The sequence below is a fragment of the Equus przewalskii genome, chromosome 1, assembly GCF_037783145.1.
Source record: "Equus przewalskii isolate Varuska chromosome 1, EquPr2, whole genome shotgun sequence".
Lineage (NCBI taxonomy): Eukaryota > Metazoa > Chordata > Mammalia > Perissodactyla > Equidae > Equus > Equus przewalskii.
Genome location: NC_091831.1, coordinates 132,538,064 through 132,561,074, shown reverse-complemented (window position 1 = coordinate 132,561,074; position 23,011 = coordinate 132,538,064). Strand labels below are relative to the sequence as shown.

Sequence of the window (23,011 nt, the reverse complement as noted above, 5' to 3'; positions counted from 1 at the left end):
TCTTTGCTGAAACTATTTTTGGTAACCTTTGTCAGTAAAACATAATTTATGATAAATCCCAGCTTTTTAATTAAAGTAATGCAAAAAAAATCCATTTCCTATAATGAGTCACAAATAATTCTGGAAAAATAGATAGTTCTTTGAAATTTATCCTACAGAAATAACTTAAGAGCTGGAAAAAACTAGGGTAGGCTTAAATCATTGTGTACTAATTTTCATCCCCTCTGGATTCAAAATAAATTACCTGGAAAGGAAAAAAAAAGGTCAGAAGTGGGACATATGGATCTAAGTCAAGGCTACTGCGAAACTTCAGGACTCCTGTTGAGGAATTTGGAGTTTGAAAGAGCTACGATGATTTGTTTTCTTGCTAATGAGGCTTTTTAAATTTTGGATTTTACTTACATTAATTGGTACGATTTTTAAGAAGGAAATTAAAGTCACTCTAAATAGAAGGGTGTACATATGCGGCAAGGGCCGCTCACTTGCCGGCTCCTCTCCTTCTCTACCCTCCAGAGTGATGGAGTCTTGTAGCAAATGAAGCACAAAGCTGTGCTGTGAAGGCCAGGGGAGTAGCAGCAGGGAATTTCCTCTGTCTTACACGTGTTCTACTCTGAGGAATATAAGGATTGCTGTCACCCTCCTAGGAAGCCAGGAATGGGTGCCTCTGACTCAAGAGGGAGTGGCAGAATAGAGCTTGGACCAGAGGAGAGAGGGGAATAGTATTCAGAGAGGGGAAATGAGACACAGGGGACTGTCTTGTGCCCCTCTGAGATGAGCACCCTACACACTGGAAGGCAACCCGATGGGGACAGTCAAGAAACACTTTGAACCTTTCTGGGGACTCTTGATGATGGGCTCTGGGTTGGATTGGGCACTTTCCGGTAACACCTACACACCTTTGCAGACATAGTGGCAAGTTACATATATTTCAAGTATATTTTCAGTGGTAGAAATGGGAAGCTGAGTGATACTGTTATCACTACGACACAGGATTCAGTTCAATACATACTGAATGCACACCATGTGCCAGGCAGTGGGAATCTAATGAAGAAAATGAAAAAATAATCATTGAGGCTTTACAGCACTAAAGGGATGCTATTAGGTCAGATCTCCACATCACAGGTCTCAAGACCATGCTCTCTTCTTATCATAGTGGCAATTTCACATGTGCCTGTGATTATCTGATTCATGTGTCTCAGGCTGTAAACTCCATGTGAGCAGGGAGTGGTGTCTTTTTCTTCTTCACCATTGTGTATAAGATCTAAGCATAGTTTATACCTTTTGACAGGCACCCAATAAATATTATTGACTGAATGAGGGTTATGATGCATTAATCCTTTGTGGGAGGTATTATCCTTTTTATAGGTGTGGAAACAGCCGTAGAATATCCGAGATCACACCAAAGTAACTGCTGGAGAGAGGATTCCAAAACAGCTCAGCCTGACTCCACAATCCAGGATCTTTCTACCAGGTCTTGCTCCTTCCCCTGGGTTGGAAGGGACACAAGCTGGTGGGGGAGACCGACAGGAACACCTGTACTGGGTAAAGACTTAGCTACACGAAAAAAGGTAGGAAGCTAAGGCGGCGAGGCGAGCAAAGGGCGGGGGTGGGGGGGGGGTGGGAGCAGAGTCCCCAACTCTGCTTAAATCCCGCCCATCCAGAAGAAGCAAAATTATGAGTGGATCGGCTTGTGTATCCCGCTCAGAATCCAAATTGAGAGGAAGGTGGAAAGAGTTAGGACGCTCTGGGAGGGGGATGAGGCAGAAGGGAGGAGGAAGCATGTGCAGAAGAGGAGTGGCGGCAGTTCTTTCTTGCGTCGTGTCTGTTGCGCCGAGACATGATCCTTGGTCCCAGCGGCGGGTGTCAAGGTGATTCATTAAACGGCACTTGGCAGCCGCGCGGGTTAGTTCACCTGCACAGGTGGAGTATCAACGCGCGAGCTGCTGATTAGACAGTGGCCTAATGAAACAACTTCTCCCCAATTTGGAAGGGAGTGGGGGAGATAAATAACGCTTTGGGTGGCAAAGAGGCTTAGTAAACAAGGGGTGTTAGGGCTCCGAAAAGAATTACAAGGCAGCCACCATGGCTATTATCTTAATCAGGCACCATTTCAACCCCTCTCCCTCCAAGTCAACCAGCCCTACAACAGGATTTATTTTCCAATAAGCGAAATCCCCGCCCGCCAACTCGGAGCCGCTGGGAGGAGAGCTCCGGGGGAAACAGCAGCGACGAGAAGAGGCTATTTTGGGTGTGGGAACGCGGAGGGAGGAGGGGCGGCGCCGCCAGGCTGGGCGCGGGCGCGCGGGGAAAGCCTCCAGCTCGGGCTGCCACGGCAACCGCGTCCAGGCAACGCGCCCGGAAGCTGCTCGGGCGGCGCGCGGCGGCTCGCGCCCCCCGGGAGCCGCGAACCCGGCCGGGCCGCGCGCCGGGCCAGGCGACAGGCGCGCGCTGATTGGCCCGCGCTCCCCGCGGCGCGGGCCCGCAGCCGGGCGCCCCGCACAGCCCGCGCCAGCGGCCACCGCACCCAGCCGCGCCGGCGAGGACATGGGCAGCCGCGGCGCGCCCGCCCCCCGCGCCGGTGAGTGCCGCGCCCCGGGCCCCCGGCTGGGCATCCTCCGCTCCCCGGCGGCGGGAGCTCCCTGGGACCGCCGGTGACCTTGGGGCAGCCGCGGGGTGGAGAGACTTGGGGGAGACAGAGAGAGCTGCGCGTGGCCCATGTGACGAGCTGCCGGCGAGGGGGTTAACTGCATGCTGACGCCGAGGGATGAAGTTGGGCACAGAGCGCAACTGGCATTGCATTTTTGCGGGGGCTGGTGGGGAGGTTGCATGCTAGGAAACCGACAGAAGCCCCGAGGGACTGTTTGGGGGAGCTGGGGTGGTGCACAGATTGCCAGAGGGTAGAGGTAAGTCAGCCACCCCACCACTCAGAGCTGAATGACCTTGGACAGGTTAACCTCTCGGCACCCCCCGCTTCCACTTCTTTCTCATCTTTAAAAGGAGAGCCTTGAGCTCCTTGCAGTTCCACGGAGCTCTCGTGCCATTGTACTGGGAGCTGAGAAAGGACCCCAAAGTACCGTGCTGCAAGTACAAGATATTCAAGGCTTAACCGTGTTTTTCTACAAGGGGTTTCCATTAATTGGCTCTCAAAGTGGCCAGAAATGTTACAGTTTCATGGAAGATTATGGAGAGAAAGCAGTGAGCAGTCCAAAAAGTGTCGTCTCTAGATGCACGAGTTAAGAGCTCTTGAGTGCTCTAAAGTCATGAACACAATCAGGGTTAATACTCCTGAGTTCTTCTTTCCTGTAGTCAGTCTAATAGGAAACTTTGTATTTGAACAGGTAAAATCAAAACCCAATAGTGGCAGGCAGCAGCGAATTAAGTGAGTCATTTCTTCAGTATGCACGAGGTTGTGTGTGCGCGAACGCGCATGCCTTGCTGTGCTCACGCCCTCAGCTTAAAGTCTGTGTATGTCAGTGTTAGAAATTATTTCATAGGAGTAACCAGAAATGATGCTAGAATGATTTGAATCCACAGAAGAGCAGCTCTCTCAGAAGCAGGGGCAAACATTTGTGGCCTGCTCTTTAAATAAGAGTTGGGCTTGTGAAAGTAAATGTCTTCTTTACTGACAACCATGCCTGGGATTTGCACATTGCGTCGGCCTGCGGGGCACACCCTGGAGTGTGTGTGTGTGAGAAGGGAGCTCCTGAGACCCAGTCGGCTCTGACACCTCTTCTCTTTTTAGGCACTCAGCTCCTTTCTGGATTCTCCTTTCACAAACTTCCCTCTGCCAAGGAGGGGGAAGGGAGGAAATGCCTTGGCCCTCTTACGGGTCCCTGGGTCACCCCTTCTGGCTTGCTGCTCCAAGGCTGCCCTTGATATTCATTCCAATCTGGTTTCATCTGTGCAAAAATGTGGGTTGGGAAGACATTTTCAATGTTAATGAATAAGCTTCTGCAGGCGTGTTTACCTGAGGGTTTAATAATCTTTAATGGTTAACATGTTAGAAATCTGATAGCATTCAGATAGAAAAATCCTTACTGCCCAGGAATTCAACCACCAAGCCATACAAACCTTTAATGAATCACACCTCATTACACCTGGAACCCTCAGGAACAAGCTATTCAGCCTTTTCTCTCTCTAGACCCCTAACCTGTGTGTCCCCATCCTGTCTCTTGTTTCTTCCATCCTGCAGCCACACTCCTGTATTTTCATTTTTCTGCAGCTAAGCCCGTCTCCTGTCCCTTCCCCGGCACCACAACTTCCCTCAGAACAGCGCTCTGCCATCTCCCTGGAGCAGGGGTTGGCCCTCCCTGGCTTCTCAGTGCCACCTCCAAACCATTAATCCATCGCCACCAAAGTGTCCTCTTTAGAAGGTCGTGCAGTCTTCCTGTGCCCCAGACCTTCCTTCTTGTCTTCTGGGTCCGTGCTTGCCAAGCCTCGTGGCTCCTCGGAATCACCTGGAGCATTTTGAAAAATGTGGCTCTTTAGACTCCCCCAAACATACCAAATTAGAATCATCAGGGTGGGCAAGACCTACAGATCATTATTTTAAAAACAAACCCGAAAAGAAGAAGAGGAGGAGAGAAAACAGAGGTCCCCGGGTGATGCAGGTGTACACCCAGGTTTGAGATTCGCTTCACTTGATGCTTTCAAGAAAGTAACATCATGAGCAGCTGGCTTGATTCACTACTCTGTCTCTTCCCGGTGACTTTGGGGTTTCTGCTGAGGCTCTGTTAACTCATTGACCTTGACATTCCTCAAGGTCCTCAACATCAACTCCTATGTCTTTAGTTTCCACTTTTCTTCAGCCACTCCCGCTTGGTCTTGTTTAGTCTTCGGAATTTTTTCCACCTTAAGACCTGGACTCCAATTTGGACTTCAGCCTGCTTAGCTGAGTCTTTCCACCTAGTGAACCAGATTTTAACCATCACTGAGGACTCTGGTCCCTTAATCGCTGGCTGTTCCCATCCCTTTATGGCTCCATTTCTCCACTTGGAGCCTGTATGTTGCCAGCCATTTCAGTTCTGTCTGGAATCCCAGAATCTTTTGTCTTTACATGTTGGACTTCTCATATTCCAGTCCTCAATCCCAATATCACCCTCATTATCTGCTTTTTCTTTGCCCAGCCTGCCAAATTAACTAGGAGAAAGTCACAAAGACCTTCCAACTGGTTCCATTGCAAATTTATGCTGGCTCTAATTTCACCTAGGTCTTGCTTTTCTATGAAAAAGAAAATCCATCTTTTATTAGCTCCCGACTGCATTCCTTTAGAAGTTATGCCAGACTTTTCCATGCCTTAAACTTCCAGTTAGTTTCCTTCCAGGAGATCTCCTTTTTTCATTGAAAAGTTTAAGGATGTCCACATCCTACTTTATTGGCCTCTGCCTCGGTGTAAGTTCCCAATGTACCCTCCTCAACACCTCAGGAAGTTTTCTTTACCCATCTTTGTCCTTCTTTATTTCCTCTTTGTCCAAGGAGGAAAATGTCTACAATGCCCTTCCCAAGATTAACCCACATACACTCCACATTCTGCATTCTCTGGACTGTTCCCCGTCCTTCTTGCCTCTTTTGGGAACTTGCTGCATTTGTTATTCCCTTTCTCCACTTTCCTTGGTCCCTCCATCCTCTGCCTCAACCCTCATCCCACCATATATTCGAGTCATTCTTTTCATAATAAAAGAACTTAGAGTCACAGCTCTGTCCAATAGAACTTTCTGTGATGATGGAAATATTTTATATCTTTGCTGTCCAGTTGTCCAATATGGTAGTCACTAGTCACATGTGACTACTGAGCATGGGAAATGTGGCTAGTATGATTGAGGAACTGAGTTTCAAATTTCTGTTTATTTATATTCAATTTAGATGGTCACACAGGGCTGATGTATCGGGCAGCACATCTACACCCTGCTACTGTGTTGAATGTCCTCAGGTTTCCCTCCTTTGCCCACTTCCTTCTCCTGGCCTTGCCCTCGCCTTTCTGTTGAAACTGCTTTCTTATACGGCTCCAGTCGGGGGTCCTGGTTGCAGGGCTGAGGCCTTTTCTCTGTCACCCTCCTCCTGGATTTCTGCCCTGCGTCTGCTGCTGGCGGTCACCCTCCTCCTGAGCATCTCTCTTTCCTTGTCTCCATGTCACTGGTTGTCCACCTGCAACCCGGACTTCATTGTCTCCTTTTTCCTCTTGACTTCTGACTGATCGTGGGATCCTGTGGGATCCTGTCCTTGGCCTTTTCCTCTTCCTTTCCTGGCCTCCTCCCTTCTCCCTCTCCCAGTCAACCTCTCCCCCAGCCAACATTAGTTGTTAATGGGCAGTTACCCTGTGCCTCACTGAGCACCACGGGTCGCTTGTATTACGTCCTTGAATGCTTGTTCCAACTCAATGAGGCAGACACACTTATCATTCCTGTTATGCAGGTGAAGAGACTGAAGCAGAGAGAAATGAGAATAACTTAAGTGAGTCACTGGTTTTTAGGGAGCCGACCTGAGAAAGGAACTCCGCGTCTGACCTTAGAGCCCCGCTTTTAAGCAGGTTTTACTCAGGCCTCCCAGATGCCTTCAAATCTACATGTCTGGCCCTGCCCTCTCCCAGATTCCATTCAGAATTTGATACCCAGAAGCCTGACTATTTTGTCTCTAAATAGCTCTTCATCCTAGCTTCCTTAGTCATTTTTCCCTTTTTAACTTTTTATTTTGAAATAATTCAGATTTACAGAAAACTTGCAAGTATAATTTAAATAATTCCCAAATTCTATAAATATCAACTATTTATCACACTTGCTTTATCCTTCTCGCTTTATCACATTCTCTGTCTCTCCCCACACTCATATCCATACCCACACCCACACACGTGTGTATATATACACACGTGGACACACATGTACACATGTGTACACACACGCAAACACATACCTGTGTTGTGATTCTTCCTGAACCATTTCAGAGTAAGTTGTAGACTCGATGCTCCTTTACCTCTGCCTCCCAAATTCTTCAGTTTAGATTTCCTAAAAAACAAGGATATTTTCTTGCATAACAAGCATCCAAAATCAAGAAACTAACATTGATTCTGTGCGATTATCTAATCTACCGACCTTATTCCAGTGTCACCAATAGTCCTAATAATGTCCTTTATAGCAAAAGAGAGTGAAAAAAATTTTTTTAAAAAGTCTCAGGCTGGCCTGGTGGCATAGTGGTTAAGTTCATGCACTCTGCTTCAGTGGCCTGGGGTTCATGGGTTTGGATCCCGGGCACAGACCCACACACTGCTTATCGAGCTATGCTGTGGTAGTGTCCCACATACAAAATAGAGGAAGATTGGCACAGATGTTAACTCAGGGACAATCTTCCTCAAGCAAAAAGAGTAAGATTGGCAACAGATGTTAGCTCAGGGCAAATCTTCCTCAACAACAAAAAAAGTCTCTTCCTGAACCAGGGTCCAATCAAGGGTCTTGTGATGTGTTAGTTGTTGTGCCTCTTTAGTCCCTTTAGTCTGGATGGTTCCTCAGTTCTGTCTTTGGTGACCTTGACACTTTGGAAGGGTACAGGCTGGTTATTTTGTAGAATACCCTTTAACTTGGGTTTGTCTAGTGTTTTCCCATGGTAGGTTCAGGTTATCCATTATTAGGGAGGCATCCCGCGGGGAGATACTGTGTCCCTCTCAGTGTGTTCCTTAGTGCTTTTCCTGCTATCGTCATCCTCTCTGTGATCTGCCCTCAATCACTTGGGTTATTCTGACTTTTCTCCTCTTCTTCACACTCCCACATCCAGTTGGTCGTTGAGTGTTGAGGTGCTCCTTGCACAGTGTCCCTCGATTTGTCCCTTCCTTTCTGTTCCTCCTGTCTCTCTCCTGTTTCACACTGTCGTGGAGTCAAGGCCTCCACACACGGTCCCAGGGACTGTCCTAGTCGTATCTTCCACTGCTTACCAGTAGGAAGCTGGGTGCCCAGTCATTTCCACTAGTCAGTACTTCCTCTGCTTTGTCCTCCCTCCCTCCTTTCTCAAGCTGCCCTGCCTTTACTTGTCCCAGCCCTTTGAATATCCAACTCAAATGCCTGCTCCTCAAATGCTTGAACTGACGGCCCAGTTCAAACGGATCCTACCCGTCGGCCCAGAGGCGACACCTGGTCTGTACCACTCATGTGGCAAGTACCAGGCTCTCCACTCTTGCATGGTGGCTTGTCTGTTTTATTTCCCTATTGAATTGAATCTCCTGAGTGCGGGGGCTGTCTCTCATTCAGCACTGTAGCGGCTCAGTGAATATTTGTTGATTGGACTAAATTACTTGATTAAAATTATTAAGCGAATGCACATGATGACCTTAGAGTTGTCTGCTAGCATCTGGTACACGATGGTGGGTATGAGACCCATGCTTTAACTCCAAGAGTCAGGTGGATGTTGGTTCAAAGTGAGGCCTTTTAGCAAAACGATGGATAATTCAAAAAGGTATTTCCATGCTATAAGTGGGATAAATGATTTTCACCATGACATCTTAACTTTGTATATGCGAGTCAAGACAAAGAAAGGACACATTTGATTAAAAAAAAAGAGTAGAGAAACCTAACATAGCATATTAAAAATGGCCTGTCTATTTCTTCACACCTCAAATGAGCAGCTGAATGTGTGAGGAGCAGTTTCTCAGGCTCACATCCTCCCTTCCCAGCCTTCTGAGCCCTCCAACCACCTGTTTCTGTCCTCTTCATTGTCTAGCCGACTCACTCTCCTCTCTCCCCTCTCTCCCGTCAGCGCTGTCTTGCTCTCTCCACACTCCCTTCACTCTTTCTCCTCTCGCCTGTGTTTCACTCTTCCTGCCTCTTCCTTTCCTTAATAACTCTTGTATTTCCCTCCCTCTCCCTATGTTGATTATTTTATTTTTTGACTTATTGATTGCGGTTTTATGTTCCATGGGTTTTCAATATAAAAGGAGGTGAAAAAAGATAAAACAATTGCCTTTTACTATTCGGTGGTCTTCTGCTGATTTTTCCCCCATGGCTCAGTGGTTCTTGGTATTTTAAAAGCGTAGTTATCTGTGATAATAAAGTGCCTTGTTTGATTATCTTTCTGGTACACCAGGAAAGTTACCGGGAGTGTGCTGGTTGACAAACATCAAAAGGCCTGAATTTTTCAGTCTCAAGGCAAAATTGGTATTTGAGATAAGGAATCAGATTTCAGGGTGGTGAGTTGTTGAGGGTATTGAAACGACAGTGTTCCTCCTCCAGGTTTGCCTGCTCTTGGTGGCTGATGGTCACCTTTTTTCCCTCTTCAGGATGCTTTTGTGTAGATGACATCTCCTCTGGATAAAGTAGCTACAGCAGTGACGGCAGGAGATTCTGCTGCCTAGCTGAGCGGGGCTTAAATGAAAAGCGTGTTTATGTGGGAGAGAATGTGTGGGGGTTGCTTTCGCGTTATGGAATTCTTAAAATTGTTTAACCGGGACGATGTTATTCAGAAACCCTTGGTGCCTTCAGCTTGTTTTTTGTTTATTTCAGATTTCTTGTTTCCCCATTTTTAATTATCTCTGGAAGGGCTCAGGAGTCCTCCCCTGCTCTCTCTAAAATACTTGTAAAATTAATGCACTGATCTCAAGTCATTACTCCAAATAAAAGAGTCTCTCATCGTCTGCCACGATCAGCAGAGAAGTCCAGGCCCCTCTTGCTGAGTGTGGGAAAGAGGGCACGGACCGGAGGCTGGGTCTTTCTTCCAAGCCCGAATCCTTAACTCTTCAGCCAGAGATTCACATAGGGTAGAACCCAAAAGTCACAGCCAGCACTGTGTCTGCGTGAGCGTACAGAGTCACACCTTCCCCTCCTCTCTGCGATCCTCGGTGCCTCTGGGGGTGTCGGGGGTTTAGTAGGTAGAGAGTTTACACCAGCTTTCAATAATATTTTTTCTGTTCTAGCTGTTGCGTTTGGCAGATTCCCTTTTTAACATTTGGTAATGTGTCTTTTCTAATGCTAGAAAGAAAAGTTGCCAAATATAGCTGTTGATCACAATAAAACACCCTAAAAGTAACGTGAAGACACTTCTCTGGTGGTGTGGGTGCCTGCATGTGTGAGTGCCCATGCACATGAAGGGGCAACCCGAAGCAGGCTGCCAAGCTCACAGCTGGAAGGGACCTTGAGCCAGCAATTGATATGTCATTTGGGCAGAGCAACTCAATAATTAAAGTGATGGGCCTTACCAAATTAGACAAACAAGCGAATGAATAAATATTTATGAGGGTTTGTGATGGGGCACTGTGCTGGGCTTCACGGGGGTTACAGATTCGTATGATATGTCCCTGCTGTCCCATAGCAGCTCAGTTGGGGAGACATAATCTATGAAAAGTTCAAATAACAATAGAAGATTTAAATAGCATTTCAAAATAGCTGTTATTAATAGATGGGAACAAAAACGAATCTGTTTTTGCAGGGGTTCTCCTAAAAACGTTAGCATCATTCTAAACTGTGGAGAGTGGATTAAAGCAACATCGGTGGCCATTCCTTGGGTTCTAGGGGTCCAGATGATTCCAGTCCATTTGTGAATCCATCTGGACCCGGCGGAGGCCACGTGTATGTTGCAGTTTTACTGGATCTCATCGGTGATGCAGTGATCTCCGCACTGGCTGCAAGGCCACCCGTAAATGTTTTGAGCATTTTCAAGTTCATTTTTTATGAATCAGAAGTACAGCCACTCTTCACCTTTCTACCTTCAACAGAATTCCCCCTGTGAATGTGTCAGAGTGGAGGGGAAAGAAAACAAGTCTTGCAAAGTGGGATCCAGGCCACTTTTTTACAAAAGGCATTAGAAGTAACTACCTTGGGACCCTGTGGAGGGACTCACACTGTCCCTGGAGCCTAAGGCTTTTGGACTCCTGTGCTAGTGGCCCCACTGATGGCAGCGCCGAGCCGCTGGACCTGTACACGTGGCTGATGCCCTGGGATTTGGTCAGGCCAGGGCTTCGATGAGGCCTTTACTGAGGGTTCTAGGCTTAAGCCTCATTATGTGCCGACAAGGGAGTGGGTAAAAATTAACAGCAAACTGGGAGTAGTTGTTCAATCGATATAGAGTTGCAGTTTTGGAAGATGGCGAAGTTGTAGAGATCTGTTACACCATAATGTGCATGTAGTTAACACTGTGCTGTACACTTAAAAATGTTTAAAATGGTAAATTTCATTTTATGTATTTTTAACCACAGTAAAAAAAATTAATAGCCAACTTATTTTAATTGGACCATATCATCTTTTAAACCCAGAATCAGCCTTATCTCTTGGGTTTTGATAGCTCTATGGGCAATTTCTATGGGCTTTTTGTCTCATTGATTTATTCTTTTATTCGAGAAATTTTTGCTTAAATTTTTGTCATTGTGAAAATAGCACACATAAACATTGGTTTATTTTTAAGTGGGGGCAGGAGGAAGTAATTTTCTCTCTTTTTAAATGGTACAATGAAAAATTAATGGAGAAATAAAACATTATACATTTAGTTGAAGCCCCCGGTATTCCTCTGTCTGATGTCCTCTAACCCCCACTCAGAGATAAATATGACCCCGATGTGGTGTTTGTCATTTCCATATTCGTCTCTAGATGTTATAAATTTGGCATATTATTTGGCATATTTAAACCTTTATAAAAATGTCACCATAGTGTTCATATCCTCTTTTATCTTGCTTTTTTACTTTATATATTTGCGAGATTTATTCACATTGGGACATGTAATTCTAATCTATTTATTTCCACAACTGTTTGTTCTTTCGTTGCATGAATAGATCATGGTTTATTCATCCGTTTGCCTAACGATGGGTGTTCAGTCCTCCCTCCACCTACTTTTTTGCTCTTAGAAACAACAGTACCTTAAGTATTCTTGTAAATGTCTCCTTGTGAACGTGTTTGAGAAGTTCTTTGGGTATTTCTTAGCAGTGGAATTATTGGGTCATGGGGTTTGTGCATGTTCAGCTTTAGTAGATATTGAAGATTGCTTTCCGAAGTGGTGGTACCAATTCCCATTCCCATCTGGTGTTCTTGTCGTTCCATACATCTTCCTGTCATACGTGATCTTGTCACACTTGATTTTTGCCATTCTGATCAGATGAAGTGATATCTCTTGTGATTTTATCTCTTGCGGCAAATTAGATTTATTTTATAATTTGCTTCCACTGGCCAGAACAGAGCCACTGTTTTAAGAAAGCTTGTTAAAGTTCTTATTCTATCTTCAATGTCCTTTTGAGATTTATCTAAGCCAGACAACCATTTACAAATCTATTAAATGAATTAAAAGTTAGATTAGAAAATAAGTGTCTTATCCCAGTGAACAGAACAACCTCTGAAGTGATTTGGTGTCACAATCCCAGCTGACTGTAACTACCGCTGAGTAGCCGCTTGGGCTGGGCTCTGCTGTATTCTGTTGGTTAAGACTGAGTCACAGGTCCCACCACACTCAAGGGAAGGGGATCACACAAGACGTGAACTCCAGGAGGTGGGGCTCATGGGGACCACGTTACATGTGAGTCTGTCCCCCACCACAGATGCCATGTTGTGATCATTGCGTTTCAGCATCATGGGTTCAGATATTCAATACTGTTAGGGCAGTCAGAGATGACGAGGTTTCAGGAGAGCAACTCACCCAAGTCTGGTTGCGTCAGAGGTGAGATTCCAATGTATTAATTCACAGTGAGGAAAGTAGCTGGCGGATAGACTGGAGCTCGTGTTTGCTGCTTCCTGCATATTCCCCTCTTATGCACATTCACAAGGGAAGGTGAACGATGCGCTTGGTGAGCATGAGTTCAGGGCAAGAGGAGTGAGCAGGATTATCTTAGTGCCTAATGTCATTGGACCATGAACCCTTAGTGCATACCTCTCTGTTACAGAACACTTCCTGCTGTCCCAGATTCTTAGGTTCTTGGAAACACTGATACATTTTGCCTCTTTGGACTCTGCTTTTCCTGGATTGCTGTGTATACCATCCCCCTTTCTGGGTGCACGTTCATTCTCTAGTCAGAATATAATTCAAATGATTAAAATCAGCGTTGTGACATGACTTCATTTCAGTCATCTATCCTTGAGATTCATTCATCCAGCAAACATTTGTTGATGAGTTGCTATGTGCCGTGTGCTTGAGATATAGCTGTGGACACTGCGGCTCCGCATGGAGCTCACATATAGAGCCCAAGGCTGACATTGAACCACTGATCACTAGTGTGATGACGCTTTGCTTTGTTTCGATTGTGAGTGTCCCCAGTAACTTGGATTGTTCTTACAGATCCACTGATTTCATCCCTTCTTGATTATTTAGATTTCATTGTCAGTCTCATCTTCACTTCAGTTTTGAAAGTAGCTTGCTGTTTGCCCTATTGACTTTTTATACTACCTGTGTCATTTCATTGAAAAAGAAAAGGAAAGAAAAATAAGAGACCTAAAGGTTGAACTAAACCATGATTATAAGTAGTATTTCAGTGTAAAGCTTCATCAGTAAAGTGCTAACAACTATGATGTATCCATTCAATGGAGTATTAAGCAGGCATTAAAAATTGTGATGTGTATCTTTATATTTGACATGGAAAGATGTTCACAAAATAGTGTCAATTAGGAAATGCAGGGTCCCCATAGTATAGAGTATGATTTCATTTTTTTCAAAAAGGAAAATTCTGTGTATCCTAAAGAGAGATCTTTAAAAAATATAAATTGATATAAACATCAGCAATTTCCGAGTGGTGATTTTCTCTTTATTCTTTATGTCTTTATGTAGAGCCTCAATTTTTACATTGTATTACGTTATTAATCACAAAAAGCATTTTTCAGTTTAAGAAAAGGTGTTTCTTAAAATGTTGCAAATTTCTTCATACAAAAATATGTGTATTGCAAATTGTTTTTTTCATGGATGTGCTCTGGTTTCAAAAACACAGACACAGTAGCCTTGCTTCAGTGCAGCTGTCACCTCACCACACACTGATGCTGGGACAAACAGCTTCGTCCAGATGAAAGTGTCAGAGCTAGTAATTTTCCCACTAAACCCACACAGTAAACAACATTATATCTGTTTAAATGAATACTATTTGTTGGACCTTTTGTATACAGTTTTATTTTAAAAAATAGACATCTTTTCTATCAGGTGTGATGAAGGGACGTGAGTCATGGAAGGGAAAGGAACTAGCCCTTATTGGAAGCGTATCCAGTGCCCTAAGGCCAGACGCTGTTCTGCATACCCCCCAGCCTCCCATGCGTAATGCCTGGTGAGGAAGAGGCGGAGGCCCTAGGTTCTAATCCTTGCTCCGCTCCTTCCTGGGCAGGCGATGTCAGGCCGGTTGCTGAGCATTTCCAAGTCTGTTTCCTCTGGTTAAATGGAGACAACAAGTGTAATCCCTGTGCCACCAATTCTGAGGATGAATTCAACTAATGAACGAAAATGTGCCCCATGATGCCTGACACAGGGTAAACACTCCGTAAGAGCGAACAGCTATTATTAATATGGTCCCCAATCTGACAAATAAGGTCAGCCTGCTAAGATCATACAGTTAGTGGGGAAGCCAGGATTCAAAGAAGGGTCTTTCTGACCCCATCACCCGTGTTTTCCATGATAGAAAAGTGTGTGGGACTGTAGTTGTCAAAGGGGAGAGTGAGAGGAGAGAAAGGAGAGACAGTAGAAGGAAGGAAAATGGACAGTGAGAATGGGAATTTAAGAAAAGGGAAAAGCGAAGGAAAATGAATGGAGAGTGATAAGTGCTAGGAAAAGAACAAGAAAATTGAAAGAGGAGGCAGTGGGAGCTGAGGGAGAAGAGCTGGAAGGGAGCTGGGGAGGGAGGAATGAAGAGGCCCTGGGTGAACCCTCAGCTCCTCCTGGGTGATCCCATCCTGGCTGGCTGGACTCCTGGTCTAGCATCTACCACTGCCACCCCTCCCCTCTTCTGACTTCTGCCTGCCTTTCCTGTCCTTGAGCCTCACGCCTCCCTGACCGCTCCCCATGGCCCAGGACAAATCCAAAGGCGGGAGCCCAGCCTCAGAGAGAAGTTAGAGATCCACTCCCACCTGTCTTTCTAGACACACCTTCAGCTGTTCTCTGCCCTCTATTCTTTCACACTATTTTTAACTATGAGGAAATAGGCTTTTTTTTCCACCACCAAATTACAACCACTTTATTCATAAATGCTTTGCCATTTTTTTTTCACTCTGACACTCAGCAGAACACATCAGTGCTGCATTTTAACAGTAAACTGAAAAACTAACTTAATTTTTACATAATTGGTATTTAATTTTTCAGTAAAAATTGTCATTTTAATTTATTAAATTCATGTATCATTTGACATTAAAATGGTACTGTAGGTATTTCTACCCAGTGTCATCTTACTTATACAAATATAGTTGGTTGTCATTAATGTCTCCTTTTGTAATTAAAACTTCCCATATTTATATATATATATCTGAGAATATATTTGTATATATATTTATATATATATTCAGAATCCCCATAATTACAATTAAGTATTTTGGTTTAGATAATGGCATTTCTCTTTACTCTTATGTGGACCCCCAAATTCTATTGATATATTGCATATTTTGGGCATTATATTTTACTTTTTCTTGTTTCTTTCAATTGTTCTCTCCTTGCTTTATCTACCTGTCCCTTCCTCTAGTTTCCCCAAGTTTTTTAAACTCAGAACCTGGAGATTGATATTATAATAGCGAAATATGGCACAATCAAACAGTGTATGACTAGACCTGTCTAGTAATATGGTAGACCCACTTGTGGTGCTAGAGATAAGATTTATAAATGACAGGAGCTGATGACTTCAGGCAGGTAAGCCAGAATTGACAGTGGAAGATCTGGAAATGATCTTTGAGAAGTTCTTTAATCCAGTGACTTATTTATTTTTAATCCTATTCATCTGTAATGTAGATCCTATTATTCAAAGAATCATGATACTAACCAACCAAGCAACTTAACAGATAGACAGCCCCCCACCACATTCATGAAAAGGGCACCAATTCTGAACAGAGCTCAGTATGTGTTGTGAACTCATGCCATGTGACATCTCCTGTCATCAAGAGTGCATGGGGCTGGGTAATAGGCAGGTTTGTTACTGAAAAGCAATCTCAGACAATGAGTGGTGGATAGACTCCTTTATCACAAAGTTGATGTGGTTGGGCTTCTGTAGCTCAGACAGAATAATTCCAGGTGGATGAAATGACCGTCAGAAAAGGTGATTCCAAAAGTCTCCCTTCACTCACAGATATTATATTGAGTGTTAGTGTTTGGGATGCAGTCTCAGTAAGGAACCATACTTTTTAACTAAACCATATTCTCTAATGCCTTTATTGCTGCAATTTCTGATACTGGAACTCTAGTCATACTCTTATTAACAAACCTGTGGAGTCTTCTAGGTCAGCTCTGTGTCTATTAAGATTTGAAATGTGTCCTTAAGGAGCATACAGTTTAAAGGGGAGACAGACTATTAAATAGCTAAAAATAATAGAGCTTGATAAGTAGTATAAAACACATAGAATAAAGAGCTGAAGAAATACAAACAAGGGAGCCATTTTATTGAATTGAGGGCCTGGTGGGGCCTTAACGGAAGAATATGAGTTTTCTAGGCAGGCAGGGATGTGAAGGGCATCATCGATAAAGCACTTGGGCAAAGGATGACGGCAGCAAGTACGTGACATGTTCCAGGACGGTGGGTGGAGTGGCAGTGGGGAGGATTAGAATTGACTGGAGAAGGTGGGTACTGTAAGGAGTGGCCAAGGATGAGGCTGGAAGAATGGGTTAGGCCAGAGAGTGTCGAGAGCAAAGGAAGTAAAGGTAGCGTTGGAGTGTGGAGGAAAGAAGATGGGGAACAATTGCTCTTTTCTCTACTGTGGCAAATCCTAGTCATTTTCATCACTTCTTCCCTGACCTAGCTCTACCCAGGGAAGATAAAGCCCTCTTTTTTTTCCTCCCCCATGTGTTTTCATGTATGTTTAAAAATTTTTTTATTGAGGTATAATTGACATATAACATTATAATAATTTTGGGTGTACAACATAATGATTCGATATTTGTATATATTGCAAAATAATCACCACGATAAGTCTAGTTGACGTCTGTCACCATACATAGTTACATTTTTTGTGTGTGATGAGAACTTTTAAGATTTACTTTCAAATATGCAATACAGTATTCTTAACTATAGTCACCATGCTGTACATTACATCCCCAGGACTTATTTATTTTATAACAGGAAGTTTGTACCTTTTGACCCCTTTCACCCATTTCATCCACCCTCCCCATTCTGGCAACCATAAATCTTTTCTTTGTATCTATGAGCTTTTTTTTTTGATTCCACATAGAAGTGAGATTATACAGGGGATTTTTGTCTTACCTATCTAGGTTACTTGGCTACATAATAGATGCCAAATGTTTCTTAGGTTGGACTATTCTATAGATTAATATCTCAACTAAGGTATTTTACACCTTTAAAATTGTAAAGGTTCTATAATCCTAAATATTAACGTCTTCCACAATGGCCTAATTTTATGGAGTCTAAATGGCGGAAATTATTTTCTTTGATACTGAAGAACTCCTTTGGCATTATAGCTTGTTTGGCATGAATCACTTCTTTTCTTAAATGTAATTTGTTTAAATTCAAAGTTCTTTGTTTAGGAAAATGAAATGTTCACACTTTGAAACTCTAAAAATAACACACTGGAGAGATGATGCCAAAACAATGGTTTCAATCAGAAATGCTTTCTGAATCCGGCGTATAAATGAGAACTGATTACTGAATCAGATCATGGTTACTAGGCAGTCATTGTTTTAAGGCGATTAACAGCAGTATTGGGAAACCTAAGTAATGAAATATTATAAAAACCCTTCAGTTTTGTTCAGATTTCTAATGCGTTGTGATGATCAGACGTTCCTTATATGCAAGATATAATATGAATGATTATATCTTATAATAAAGTTTTAATGAAGAATATCATTCTCATTCTCTCAGTGAATAGATGAGTTCCTGCAAATCAGATCCCATTGATCATGCGTTGTTTTATTTAAGATTAATTTAGAAACAAATTCTCTTAATTTGCTGTGGAATTTACTAAATTTCCTGAGATCAAATTAACTAAGAGAGTTTCCTATAAATTTCTACAGAGAAGTACCAGATTGAATAAGCCTGTTAAAGAAACTATCTTGTTTCTGTAAAAAAGTTGTTTCTCAAGCTTGAAATGCACATATGGGGTCAGGAAACTCTAACAGTCCTTGATCTGTCTAGCAAGGTTTAGTGGTATTAATTTCAGAAACATTTTGATTTTGCTGGATTCTTTTCTCCTTATTTGGAAACCTCTTCTGTTTATTTCATATATAAGATATAAAGTATTTAATAATATAAATGATCAGCTTGTCAGCATAATTTATGATCCACCTAGTAGCTTAATAATAAGCTTTAGGGGTCATTTAGGTTCTAGATAGAAACTGTTAAATAATTTAATGCTTATTTTTTCAACAGATGTGAATTATTAAAAAGAAAATGGCCCAACGGAGCACTGTTTTTCCTTCTCTTGTCACCGAGGAAAGGTATAATATATGGAAAATATGCATCTAAGGTATACTTTTCCTTTCCACCAATCCCATGAGGGTTGCTAGTGGGTGTGATGGTCATTATAGAGAAAGTCTTGCAGCTGTTAACGTTATCCAAGAATGATTTTGTTCAAGAGCAAGAGTAGTACTGTTGTGTTCCCTCGCCAGCTTCCATCTGTAGGATACTGTGGACCACCCAGTGACTGTGAGAGGTGGGGATTTGACAAAGGCCCTACAGTAGAGTTGTACTCTGGTTAGCAGTGAAATGTAACTCTGGAGGTTTGGGAGCTAATGTCCCTGCTAAGCCTTTTAAATCAGAAGTTGCAAATTGGCTGTCCATAGGCCAAAAGTGGCTCATGGAAGTGCATTGTTTGGCCTGTATCGTCTTAAAATACTTTTTAAATGAGTTGTTAACATTTAAAAATCAGACAATTTCACATACAAGTCTGGATTTTCTGGCTCTTCTTGAATGTCAGATGGTCTGGAAAAATGGACCTGCATTCCCAGATGGTCAATCATGGGTGGAGCAGAACTGTGGCTCCCTTTAGATGAGGAATGCCCTTTCCAGTGCTCCAAAGTCGCTACCACTCCCTATTGCATCATATGTGGTGTGCTGCACTCATTTATGTCACTTGCCTGACCCCGTAGGCATTTGAGTTTGTAACCACTGCTTTAGTGGGAGGGAGGAGGAGGGCATGTCAGAGATTTTGTTAATAAGCTTGATCCTGATAACACAACTTATATTGAGGAGACACCTCTGTGCATCCAATTCCTCCAGCCTCTTGCTTTTGGAGGCCATGGAGTCTGCTACCAGCATACTTTACTCTCTGTTTAAAGATGCTGCCTGGCTCATGAAGAAAACTCTTGGGCAGAAACCCTGTATCAAACCCCATTTAGCTTGGAGAGATAGATAATTTGTATTTCCTTCTCTGGGAAGTCTTGACTCTGGCTTTAAAAATCATTTTTTCCCAATTAACAACCCTGGTCATGTGGCTCCCTTCTGTAGGCGAGTGAGAACTATGCCACGACACAGCCAGTCTCTGACCATGGCACCTTACTCATCCGTAAGCCTAGTGGAGCAACTGGAAGACAGGATCCTCTGCCATGAGAAAACCACCGCTGCCCTTGTGGAGCATGCCTTCCGGATTAAAGACGACATCGTCAACAGTTTGCAGAAAATGCAAAACAAAGGGGGAGGTGACCGCTTGGCCAGGCTTTTCTTGGAGGAGCACATCAGAAACATAACTGCCATCGTGAAGCAACTGAATCGAGATATTGAGGTAAGGGCTGTGCAGGTCAGGTGGGCTGCCTTCCTTTCCTCGGACCTGCTCCATGTCGGCAGGGCGGCAAGTCTAAAAACCACCGCCCGGGCAAGGGTGCGTTCAGACCAAAGCTGTGTGTCTTGTCTATTCTTAATGATCGCCAAGGAAACAGCTTGAACAAATAGCCTCGTGAGATTTATTCCCGTATTTGATAGCAGTTACTGTCAGCGTTATTTCTGTTTAATCTAAATTTACCTTGCTGATTATTAAATCATTTTGTTTTGTTTGGTTCTCAAAGGAGAGAGAAGAACAAGTCAAATAGTTTCCCTGTAAAACCCTTCATATCACTGAAGACAGCTATTAAATCAATTATTAGGTTAGCCTTTGCTGCTTCAGATGAAATGTTTCTAGGTCATAATGATTACACATAATTCAGTTTATTACTCAAACTATCGAGAGATCTGAATTGCTTCTCACACTCCTCTTTTGTTGCTTTATTTTTCTCTGAAACGAGCCCAATACAGGGCCAATATTGTCTATTGTAGAATTTGTGAATTTGCTACTGTTTGTTGAGCAATCACAGGGACCACACAATTTAATTCAGAAAGCTTAAGATCATTTAGGACCTGGGCTTCCGTCACCAAACCATGTCAATATCCTTCACATGCAATTTTTAAATATATGGATAAAAGAGATGTGGCCAGATTAAGGAAAAGCTTTGTTTCGAGTCATGGAGATTGTATCTTAATTATACTTCCTGAAATTAAGCCTCATTTTTTTTCAGTGTCAGATTTGTATTTATTTTTTCACCAGCTTTATTGAGGTATAATTTAGAAGCCACAAAAATCCACCCATTGTAAGTGTACAATTCAATAATTTGTAGTAAATTTATAGAGTTGTGAACCATTAACACAATTCAGTTGGAGAACATTTCCATCACCCCCCAAAATTTATATACACCTGTTTGCAGTCAACCCCTACTTCCACCCTAGACCCAGGTAACCACTAAGCTGCCTTCTGTCTATAAATGTGTCTTTTTTGGACATTTCCTATAACTGGAATCTTACAATATGAAGTCTTTTGCATCTGGCTTCTTTCACTTAGCATCATCTTTCTGAGGCTTAGCCATGTTCTAGCATGTATCAGTAGTTCCTTCCTTTTTATGTCTGAGTGGTATCCTATTGTATGGATATACCACATTCTGTTATCCGTTCATTAGTTGATGGACATTTGGATGTTCCCAGCATTTAGCTATTATGAATAAAGCTGCTGGGAACACTTGTGTCCAAGTCTTCGTGTGGAGATATGTTTTCATTTCTCTTGGGTAAATTACTAGGAGTAGAATCGCTGGATCTTACAGTAAGCTTATGTTTAACTTTTTCAAACAGAGCCAAACAATTTTCCAAAGTGGCTATACCGTTTTACAATCCCGCCAGCAATGTGTGAGGGTTCCAGTTTCTCCACATCCTCACCAACACTTATTATCTGTCTTTTTGGTTATAGTCATCATAGTGGATGTGTAGTGGAGTTTCATTGTGGTTTTGATTTGCAATTCCCTAATGACTAATGATGTTGAGTACCTTTTCATGTCCTTATTGGTCATTTGTATGTCCTCTTTGATGAAGTGTCTACTCAAGTCTTCTGCCTATTTTTAAAAAATTAATTGCTTATTGTGGTAAGATATTATCATTTTAACCATTTTTAAATATACAATTCATTAAGTACCTTCACAGTGTTGTATGCAATCATCACCACTTTCCATTTCTAAAACTTTTTTTTTTTTGAGGAAGATTAGCCCTGAGCTAACATCTGCTGCCAATCTTCCTCTTTTTGCTGAGGAAGACTGGCCCTGAGCTAACATCCGTGCCCATCTTCCTCTACTTTATATGTGGGACGCCTACCACAGCATGGCTTGCCAAGCAGTGCCATGTTCGCACCTGGGATCCGAACCGGCGAACCCCGGACTGCCGAAGCAGAACGTGCTAACTTAACCGCTGTGCCACCGGGCCAGCCCCTCCCAAACTTTTTGATCATCCCAAACAGAAACTCTGTTCCCTTGGGGCCAGCCCTGTGGACAAGTGGTTAAGTTCGCAGCTCCGCTTTGGTGGCCCAGGGCTTTGGCAGTTCGGATCCTGGTTGTGGACATGACACTGTTCATCAAGCCATGTTGAGGCGTCATCCCACATGCCACAACTAGAAGGACCCACAGCTAAAAATATACAACTATGTACCAGGGGGCTTTGGCGAGAAATGGAAAAATAAAATCTTTCCAAAAAAAAGAAACTCTGTTCCCATTAAACAATAACTCCCATTCCACTCTCACCTCAGCTCCTGGTAACCTCTATTGCTTCTGCCTCTATGAATTTGCCTCTTCTAGTTATGTCATATAAGTGGAATCATACAGTGTTTGTCCTTTCGTGTCTGGATTATTTTGCTTAACATGGTGTTTTCAAGGTTCATCCATGTGTCAGAACCCATTTTTAAATTGGGTCATCTGTTTTATTATTGATTTGTAAAAGTTCTTTATATAGTCTAGATACAAATCCCTTAACAGATATGTGATTTGCAAGTATTTTCTACCATTCTGTGGCTTATATTTTTGTTTTCCTGTGGTGTCTTTTGAAGCACAAATTTAAAAAATTTTAATGAAGTCCAACTTATCAGCTTTTTTCTTCTATGGTTTATACTTTTGGTGTTGTATCTGAAGAACTATTTGCTTACCCCAATGTCACAAAGATTTTTCTCCTAGGTTAAAAATTTTAGTGCTAGTTCTTACATTTAGGTCTATGATCCATTTTGAGTTAATTTTCATGTATGAAGTGAGATAAAGGTCTAAGTTAATTTTTTTTCCGTATGGATATCCAAGGAAAATCTATCACTTTCTCATTTGTTGAAAGTCAATTGAATATAAAATATAAGGGTTTATTTCTGGATTCCATTGATCTGTATGATTTTCCTACGCCAATACCACAGTGCCTTAATTTCTAGCTTTACAGTACCTTTTGAAATCAGGCAATATAAGTCTTCTGACTTTGTTCTTCTTTTCAAAATTGTTTTGGCTATTCTGGGTCCTTTTAATCTTCATATAAATTTTAGGATCAGCTTGTCAGTTTCTATAGAGGGACCTGCTGAGATTTTGACTGAAATTGCTTTGAATGTATAGATCAAATTGAGGAGAATTGCCATCTTAACAATGTTGAGTCTTTGAGTATTTCGAAGAACCAACTCTTGGTTTT

The 23,011-nt window shown here is 42.8% G+C and overlaps 1 protein-coding gene across 4 annotated transcripts in view; it reads left to right on the top strand.

The window, feature by feature from the left end:
• The first annotated feature begins 1,381 nt into the window (after positions 1 to 1,381).
• Positions 1,382 to 23,011, top strand: part of FAM81A (family with sequence similarity 81 member A) — a 63,000-nt gene continuing 41,370 nt past the window's right edge. Inside the window, exons 1-3 of one of the 4 annotated variants that reach the window (XM_070623718.1) lie at positions 1,382 to 1,568; positions 18,443 to 18,539; positions 19,520 to 19,793. In XM_070623718.1, the coding sequence (XP_070479819.1) occupies positions 18,520 to 18,539; positions 19,520 to 19,793 (294 nt within the window). In that variant the 5' untranslated portion in view covers positions 1,382 to 1,568; positions 18,443 to 18,519. Of the gene's footprint in view, positions 1,569 to 2,372; positions 2,579 to 18,442; positions 18,540 to 19,519; positions 19,794 to 23,011 lie in introns of those variants that run through there. The other 3 variants (XM_070623706.1, XM_070623712.1, XM_070623699.1) reach the window with 3 other exon arrangements.